Consider the following 9,367-nt stretch of genomic DNA (forward strand, 5'->3'; position numbering starts at 1 on the left):
TTGGTTACACTTATGGATAGCCTTTATCAAGAGGAATATGACCCTGTTACTCTTACTTGATCTCTCAACAGCCTTTGATACTATTGACCGTGGTATCCTCCTGGATTGACTGTATGGGATGAGTATTGGAAGCACTGTGTTGCAGTGGTTCAATTCCTACCTGTGCAGTCAAGCCCAGGGAGTAGCATTGGGGGAGTGTTCTTTGGCTGTCAATTGTGCCAAAGGGCGCCATTTTATCCTCAATGTAATTGAACAGTCATTATAAGTTTTAGAGAATACTGTCATCGCTACATTGATGCCACACAGCTCTATTTGTCCATAACATCTGAATCAGGATGCTGTGCAAGTCCTGGACTCAGGGCCAACCCAAGACATTTTGGCACCTGAGGCAGAACCCAAAAAATGGTGCCCTCCCCTCATTGCCAAAGGAAAAAAAGGGAGGGTAAAGATTGACATCAGGAACAAGGAGAGGGGGAATAAAGATTGGCATTGGGGTCTGCTGCCCTGTGGGTCCTGCTGGCTGAAGTGGTCATTTCACCTTGCCTCATGGACCAGTACCTGAATGCAGTGGTGGACTAGATGAGGCCTTATAAATAGCATTTGAATCCTGAGAAGACAGAGGCTCTGTGGGTAGAGTGTTCCTTGGTTTGGAAGATAAGACTGGTGCCTGTTTTGGATGTTGTACTCCCTCTGAAGGAAGCAAGTATTGTAGCTGTACCTGGATCAGAATAACCTAGCCACTGTAATCCATGCATTGGTAACCTTGAGACTGGATTACTGCAGTTCAGGGTCTGCAGCAGCTACACTGCTGATTGGGGCAGATGACTGACAGTATGTAATACATCTGTTAAAACATCTTCACTGGCTGCCCATATGCTTCCAGAATAGGTTCAAGGTTCTCTTATTAATATACAAGGCCCAGAGAAAATTGAGCCCTAGACACCTTAACTGCCTGAGTCCTTATATCCCAGCTCAATCACTGACATCATGCAGAGGACACGTTAGTTGTACCTGTGTTGCAGAGGTCTGAGTGGCTTCAGCTAAAATATTCTTCCAGCAGAGATCCTGCAAGCATTTTATCTATTTTTATCTATTGAAGACTGTTTTATGCTGAGAGGCCTATGTAGCTATTTAAACTTCCTTGATTAGACAGTCCTTTTAATTATTATTTTACATTCTTTCTATGATGTTTCATATTTTAATCTATAGATTCACAGAAGAGTTGGAAGGGACCTCAAGGGTCATCTAGTGCAACTCCCTGCAATGCAGAAATCTTTTGCCCAACATAGGGCTCAAACCAGAACCCTGAGATTAAGAGTCTTATGCTCTATCCCATTATATTATATTAAATATATTATATTAAATATATTATATTATATCATATCCCAGGTGCTGTTGTACACTGCCTTGATATTTTATGAGAGTTGGTATATATATTTATAAGTAAATAAATCAGGCTGCAATCCTAGGCACACTTACTTGGTAGTTAGCCCCATTGAACAGGGCTTACTTTTAAATAAGCATGCATAGAACTCAACTGCAAAGTGTTTTTTTAAGCAATTAATGCCCATTAAACCCTAACTGGTAACAACATGAACTAGTGAATTGTCTCCTCCCTTGAAGGTCACAAGTATATATTCCTATAGTTGCACACCAACAAACGCGGTAATAGGAATTCCCCCACTTTAGCATGCTTGTTAAATTTGGTAATAATTGTTTTTACAAAGAATTGTTTAGTCTTGCAAAGCTGACACAAACTTAGGTAATTTCTCTGCTGCTTTACTAATTGAAAATTTCCCTATTTATAAGGAACTCCTCTCACAGAACACAGGTTTCTTCCTTTTATTAGACTTTTCTTTCTTTCTTGTTCTGTGTGTCATGGATCTTTATATTTCAACAAGAATAGTTTTTTTTAGCTTAGGAAAGAATTTGCCACAACCTGCTAAACTGTGCATATGTACAAAGCCACAGCATTAATATTTTTATGACAACCATGAAGCTGAAGCAGAGGACATGCTGCTCTTAGAGGATTTTCCTAATCAAATATGCTTGAAATGTTATCTACTTTTATCTTCCAAAAATAGCAGTCCATTTCAGAGATGGTTGACCACGCTAAAATATAGCAAACCAGCTCAAATGGTGTGGGTTCATCGTTAGAGTGAGCTTTCCAGTTAGAGTTATCGATCTCAATTTCTAAAGTGCTTCCTGTTCTGCTATTTCAGGACTTCTCTGAGGGTTTTTTCCTTTCTTTTACTTGAAGCTGGGCCTTTGCCAGTTCCTGTCTCTGGTTTATATTAGTAGGATGCTGCCACAGTAAGCACCAAATAGACAAGTCCCTCCCTCCCACTTTTTTAAAAAATGAAGGACCATGTTGTAGTAGTAGATTTTGCTGCTGCCAGGGGCACATTGGTAATCCTTCATCATATGGCGCCTTGTGCAAGGCCAAAATTTGGCGTGCCCCCGAATGGATCTTCTCAATTATGGATCTTCTCAATTTTGTGCCCCCTCAGCTCAGTGCTCTGTGAGGGGGAACTAAATCCAGTGCTGCTGTAGCCATCATGTCTGCAATGTGGTGTCTTCTGAAGCTTCTTCCAGGCACGGAATGGTTGGCAAATATTGTCCTCTACTGATAATGGCTTTTCACCAAGAACACATTAATCAAGTACTCCAGTGTCTGCACCACATCCTTCAGTGCCTTTGAGGCACAATCCACAACACCAATTTCAACCTATAACACCCTAAACAGTTTTGAGTCCTACATATCTTCAAGTTCACCCTTATGTTAGGTTCTATCACAACCTCTTAAGGCCAATCAACTCCCTGTATGTAAATAACTTCTCTTCCCCCATGCCCTTGTAGAAATTTGCTTTTTGGAAACTCCATCAATGACGAAGCCTGAACATATTTGAAAATCATTGCACCTATGGAGGCATAGCTTAGGGGAGGCATGCCTGGTCTGTTCCAGGCAGGCTCCAAGGACAGGTTTCCTGACATAGTGAGCAACCGTCCCAGTATCCTGCTATACTTTGCTTACTTACCTCCCATTCCAGTGACATTCCATCTTCAAAGAGGCACAGCTTTCACCATGGGTGATGGAAGACAGGCAAGCTGAAGACAACACTTCACTTTGACCTTGGCTTCATACACTTAACTTTGCTATTTTGCCCTGGTTTAGGATTTTAAAAAGGTATTCTATATTGTTATGTATTGTTTTCTTACTGAAGATACTATATATTGCGTATTTCCACAAAGTTTAATGTATGTGTTTGTGTGCCTGTGTTCTGAACCAACATCTCTCCCTTGTGGAGAAGCCAAAATGTGTTTAAGAAAGCTTGTATTTCACTTCTGATGAATATATATTTATATGAAGTACACCAGTGACACCTAATGGCACTTGCCTGTTACTGCATATTATATCCAAGGCTTTTCCTAAAACCTTATCATGAAATATAGCAACTGAATCTAATAACCTACTACCAACTTTTCAGCACTTTTACGTATTTCACGATTACAGCTTTCATTTAAGAAATATCAGGTTTCAAAGTGACAAAAAACCCAGCAGAGAATAGCCGTTCTTTTGTCAGATGTTCAGACACCGTGGTTTTTTTTGCAAGTGACTCACATCTGACTACCCGCTATGCTGAACTTAGCCATGTAGATGTATACTGTAATAAGTCTCTTTTGTTTCCTGGAACTGCAGAAACAATATTTGCATACATCCATTGCATACAGGCCACGATACATGGTTAATTTTTAGCATCCTCAAAAAGTGTTGGAAATGAAATAGCAAGCCTAGTATACAAATTAAGCTACCTCCATGTGTGTTCAGTATTGTGAGAAGCAGCCAAAACTAAGCTGTAGCAGCATTGGGAGATCTTACACAAACTTTGAAGCATTTCACAGCAATGTATTTTGTGAAAAGATAGGTAATAATTAGAAAAGAAATTGAAGTGCTGGAACTATTTATATGCTTGTTATTGATAATAACTGTCCCACATGACCAGTTACTGGCAATCACACAAATCTCTTGAAATGGCAGGCCCCACCTCCTTTCTGTAGATGGCACACCTAAATTCCCTCAGACATAACATTAGGTAATAATTATGTGTGCCCTACCAAACCCAGTGGCCAATTCTTTCCACACTGAAGTTCTCCTGCCAAATTAGGTTATTCCAAGGTACAATTAACACGTAGTTAAGGAAGGGAAAGCACTCAGCTACCACAAATGAAATTTGCTAGACAAGGAACACTTAAGATTGGGCTGTTTTTACAAAAACTGCATACAAACAATTGTATTAAGTAGGATGCAACTTGTATAAAAAAAGTTCTATTTGGAGTTGTATAGCCCACTACTTAGTAAGTATCTTGTGTTCCTAGTATTTCTGGAATGTGGAACAGATGCATTTTGGTATACAGTAATCTAGTGTAACACTATGTCTAATTCTGGGCAAGAATGACTGTGAAAGAAAGCATTTCTCTTCATACTGGAATCACTATGGTTGGTTTTTGAAGATTTTGTTTCCGCTATTGTAAATATAGGTCCTATAAGTTGCAATCTTATATGTACTTGTCTAGGGAAAAATCCAGTCAAACTCAGTTAGGCTTATTCCTAACCAGACACGCATTATTACTGTTATTATGAGGATTGTGCTGTCACTTTGGAGGTGATATCCTTTTCCTCTTTAGGACAGGAAATTAACATAAACTGGAGAAAATGACAATATTCATTATCTAAAGCTACAGGGAAATTTCTATGTATAAACAAAGGGCTGTGTGATCAGGCTTGCACATAAGTCACTTTTTATAACGACTATTGTCAGAAGACACAAATAGACATAAGTAGGAGAAAATGTAACTTCAGTGGAAATCAGGTCATCCCCTCAAGTTCTTTCAAAGTCATTTCAAGTAACCTAAAACCAATAATAAAAGATCAACAAACTCCTTGCTTGGATGTACAAGTTCCGGATAATATATAAGCATTTATCTACACTTGTTTTCTTACATTTTTATTCAAGAACTGAAAGCAAAAAACAGACTTTTAAATACAGGAAAATCACCTAAATATTTGTCAAGTTTAAACTTACTGTCCCATAGGTTCCTTTCCACTGTTATTGCCCACAGCATTATTACAAGCCCTACCAGTGCTACAAAAATGGCAAACTTCGCCTAGCCAGTACTCAATGATATTTTGTGTGAGAAGAATGACATTTGTATAGGCACGTTGTGGTAGCAGAAATAAGTATACATTTCAATTGTGCATCTTTTATTAGTTGAAACTAAAATGATCCAAAGAGGTATACCAAGATCAGTAGAAATATCATATATTTAACTGCAACCAATTACTTAACATTCTTAGATCCTCCCTGAAACCTGAGGTCAAAATGCCAGGAAAGCCAGTGGAACACACTGCTGGTCAGACTAATTGCTTAGTATATAGAACAGAGGCTCAGGCACTGAAAAATAAAGAGGAGGCAATTTGGAGTTTGAAAGCCAGTAACTCTTATTTTATGTTCCATGAGTTATCACTAGTTTTGCTACAGCCTGCTGAGACACTTTCAATAAGCAAGTCTTACTGGCAATGTAGGATGCACGTCTGACTGGGGCTACAGTCCTAATCATTTACCGGAAGCAACTTTTGCTTCCTAATAAACATGCTTAGGATTAAGCTAGAAGTCAACACATCCAGTCCTGTTTTTATAAACTAGAAAGTCACTTTTAAAAAAATTTCTCCTAAAATGGTCCTTTTTGGCCAACATTTGATTTTTGGCATTCTAATAAGAGATGCAGTTCCATTGTCATTCATAAATACAAAATTTTATTGGCACATCATTAGTTTAGAACGACAATGCTTTTCAATACCACAACAACATTTAGGACACATCAAGTTATTCCAATATGTAGCTACTGGTTTACCACAGCTAAACTATACAGTGCAGTTTTAATAAAAGATATACCAGAAAGATATGGTTCACAAACTGATTCAGACTAAAAAAAATCCTTTAGTACAGCATATTTGATGGGAATAAGCTCACCTATTAGAAAAGAGTATATTGTAACAAAGATGTCTCCCCAATTTGTTCAGACAAATACATATATATGAGACAGGAAATGTCTTGTCCTAAAAATGATTTAAAAAAAGAATGTGTCTAGGACAGCAGCAATGCCTTATATATATATCTATTTTAGGTTTCAAATATATCTCTGTTTTTTGTATCTTACAGAACCCGATTGCTAGCTAATTTATATTTGAGGAAACTAACTGTGCAAGTTGGCAATTCATTCTTTATAAACTGCACAGAATATAGTGCCTCCACGCACGCACACATACATACATACACACAAATGACCTAGCATTAAAAATAATAAATAATAAAGAATTGCCGGAAATGTCAATTGTGTGTTCGGGGCTCAATGCACTGAATCCTGCTGCTATACGATCTATTCATTTCAATGATGCTTGCATAGAACCACATATACAAGCCCCATTGAAGTGAATGGTTTGTGTATAGCACCAATACTTGGCAAATTTCATTCTCTGGCTACAATCCTAGGCATACTTACCTGGGAGTGAGCCCTCTTAAACACAGTGGGTCTCACTTCTGAGCAATCATATACAGGATTGTGCTGTCAGTCATTTTAAAATGCTACAGTAAACACTTTTATTTTGAATTTGTAAGTGGGAAACAATGCTTCTTAAGAAAGCTTTAGAAAGTCAAAAATTTAAAAATTATCTTAGAAAAAGCTAGCAAAGCACCATATACTAGGAGAGGTTCTGTTTATATCAAGGACCATTACAACATTTATGTTCAGAATAAGTGAAGTATGGATTTAATTTCTTACATCCTAGGTTTGGGAGTGCTGCGTTTCCCAGCCAAATGTACAATATTTATAGCACTGGGAAAGGGGAGTGAAAAACCACTTGTGGGAAGGGCAATACTTAACCAGCTACAGCTGAATCCTACCCAGGCTTGCATATTTACAAATTAGTGTATAGCTCTGACTCTGAATCAAAGTGCAACAAGGAACTGCCACATGATTGTAAGTGCAGAGTCAGACAGGTGCTTCCTGCCCCCCTTCACCTTTCCCTCCTCCCACTTATCATTTGCACACTGGATGAAGTAGCCGGTCAGCAACAACGGACATGAGGTCTCGGAGGCGGCAGTTCTGGTGGGATTTCTGGCTCTGGTTGTAGGGACAGGATACTGTTGGACAATTCGTTTCTTATAATATCCAAAGGCATCTTAAAATGGGGAAAAAATCCTGTTGTAAGCAATGTCCTGCACAGAATGTTGTAGAGTCTAACACAGTCCAATGGTATAGCCTAGAAATATAAGCATTGCCACCTAATCTGAATTACGTGACCTAAATTCAGATCCTGGCATAATATTCATCGTTAATTACTTTAATAGGGCAAATAATACTCATAAAGCTCCAACATTCATTTTTAACACATATAGCTCTGCTAAATCAAGTATCAACTTTTCCTATTGACAAACTATCAGTACTGATGGAACTTAAAAGCATCAAATTTTATCTGGATTGTGCCTGCTACATTTTGGTGAGCTTATTGGTCAGTAGCATGAAATTTTGTCCTTTGCTCCTGGCCTCACAGCAACGAAACAAAACAACCCATCATGCTAAATTCAAACTATACAACCTCATTCCCTCATTGAAGCAAGAAGAATTACTGGAGCTGTTACACTGATACCAATTCCCATTGAAAGGAGTATTAAGTACCATACGTATGAAAGCAATGCAAAGTATTCTGCTGAAAAACTGGTTGTAGCAAATAGCCCAAAAGGTGCACTCTAGAAACTGAATTTATTCAAAGAAACATTAACACAGTACTTTAAACAGTCAACATTTTAAGTCCCATTAACTTGCAGTATGGAAGCATTTTACCTTTTTTTAGAATATCATCAACCAGTTTCAGAAATATTTCATCCACATTAAAATTATCCTTGGCACTAGCTTCACAAAAACCGCATCCCAGTTATCTGCTGTGCAAAACTGATGGGAAAAAATTAATAAATCATGACATTTTTAGTCTGGCTCAAGGAAATCTTATTTGATCAAAAAGTATATTTAGTTTCCATAATAATTTAAATGATCCAGTTTATTTACTAGTACATACAGATGAAATTAAACTACAATGAACAAATGCAAAATAGGTTTGAGAATTAATTTAAATATTCTGACTTGGGATCTTATGATAAATAGGAAGATAAGACAGTTTTAAAGATAAAGAAGTTAACAGAAGGCATTTCCCCCATGCTTTCCTCCTCACTACAATCCCCAAAAAAGTCAGGAGAGGTGGGTGGTGCTTCTGAACTTTTAAAGAAAATGAATTATGATTATAGTAAAACGGTTCCAAGGCATGAAGTTACCCAACATTAAAATTAAGATCAAAATGAATGTAATGTTAAGGTTCTGCACCATTCACACTTCCACAGAAGCAATTTTCTATTTTCATCAATGTGTGTTAATTTTGTTTCACCTTCACCTACTTTTTCTCCCTGTTGCCGACTGATCTCTCTGTCCACTTCACAGTCTAACTTATTTCCAACCAGTAGTAGCTCAGCATCTTCTGAGGCATACTGGGGGGTGGAAAGAAGAAACACCAAAGCATAAAATGTCATGTTTCCACTAGCTTAGGCCTTTTGATTTTAAATTTCACATTGGTCAAAATGAAGTTATTCAGTCAATACATTCATAACAGTTCTAGGCTGTTAAGCTACTTGTTAAGGCAGTCTTGATCATTTCCCCCTTAGTTTAGGCTTCACTCTACCAGTACAATTTTAGTAACTTCTTGATTATTTGAGAACTGTTGGACTGTGCAACCTCCTGTAACAAACATTGCATTACTGCTGAATAATGTTAGAAATGAATATAATCCTTATGTTGCACTGTGGACCATAATGGTTTTACATTGTTTTCTAGTACCTGAATATAGCAATTTCAACTCAAAAATTTGGCAGGATTCACCATAAGGTCTCAGGGTCAGTCACAGCAATTTAAAAATAAAAACAAAACACTGTTGACAACAATTTTAGTCACAACAATAGGGTGGGTGCTAAAAATATAAACCTCAAGTGTCAAAGGCCAGGTCATAAAGGTGTACAGTATATAGTATCATATACGGCAAATGCACAGCTGAGGCAAACATTTTTGTTTCAATTCTCATATATTTACTAAGGAGGAAAGACAGCTGCTGATTTAGTGGTAACCCTTGTTCAAGAAGCCACCCCCTCTCTCACACCCACTGCTACCATTTTCAGCTTTGTGCTACCAGTTGGTGTTTAGGTCTAGAGCTCTAAAGCACACAGAAACACAGAGGTGGCTTGATGAGCTATGTGGTGATGCAATG

The 9,367-nt window shown here is 37.8% G+C and overlaps 1 protein-coding gene across 1 annotated transcript in view; it reads right to left on the reverse strand.

Annotated features, from left to right (window-relative positions):
• Positions 1–4,990: 4,990 nt before the first annotated feature.
• The window catches only part of RAB12 (RAB12, member RAS oncogene family), a 14,656-nt gene continuing 10,279 nt past the window's right edge, over positions 4,991–9,367 (reverse strand). The window contains 4 exon segments of the mRNA XM_083624251.1: positions 4,991–7,260; positions 7,903–7,981; positions 7,983–8,009; positions 8,508–8,651. Of these exon segments, the coding sequence (XP_083480377.1) occupies positions 7,127–7,260; positions 7,903–7,981; positions 7,983–8,009; positions 8,508–8,651 (384 nt within the window). The 3' untranslated portion in view covers positions 4,991–7,126.

This window comes from Podarcis filfolensis (genome assembly GCF_964270895.1).
Source record: "Podarcis filfolensis genome assembly, chromosome: 7".
NCBI lineage: Eukaryota > Metazoa > Chordata > Lepidosauria > Squamata > Lacertidae > Podarcis > Podarcis filfolensis.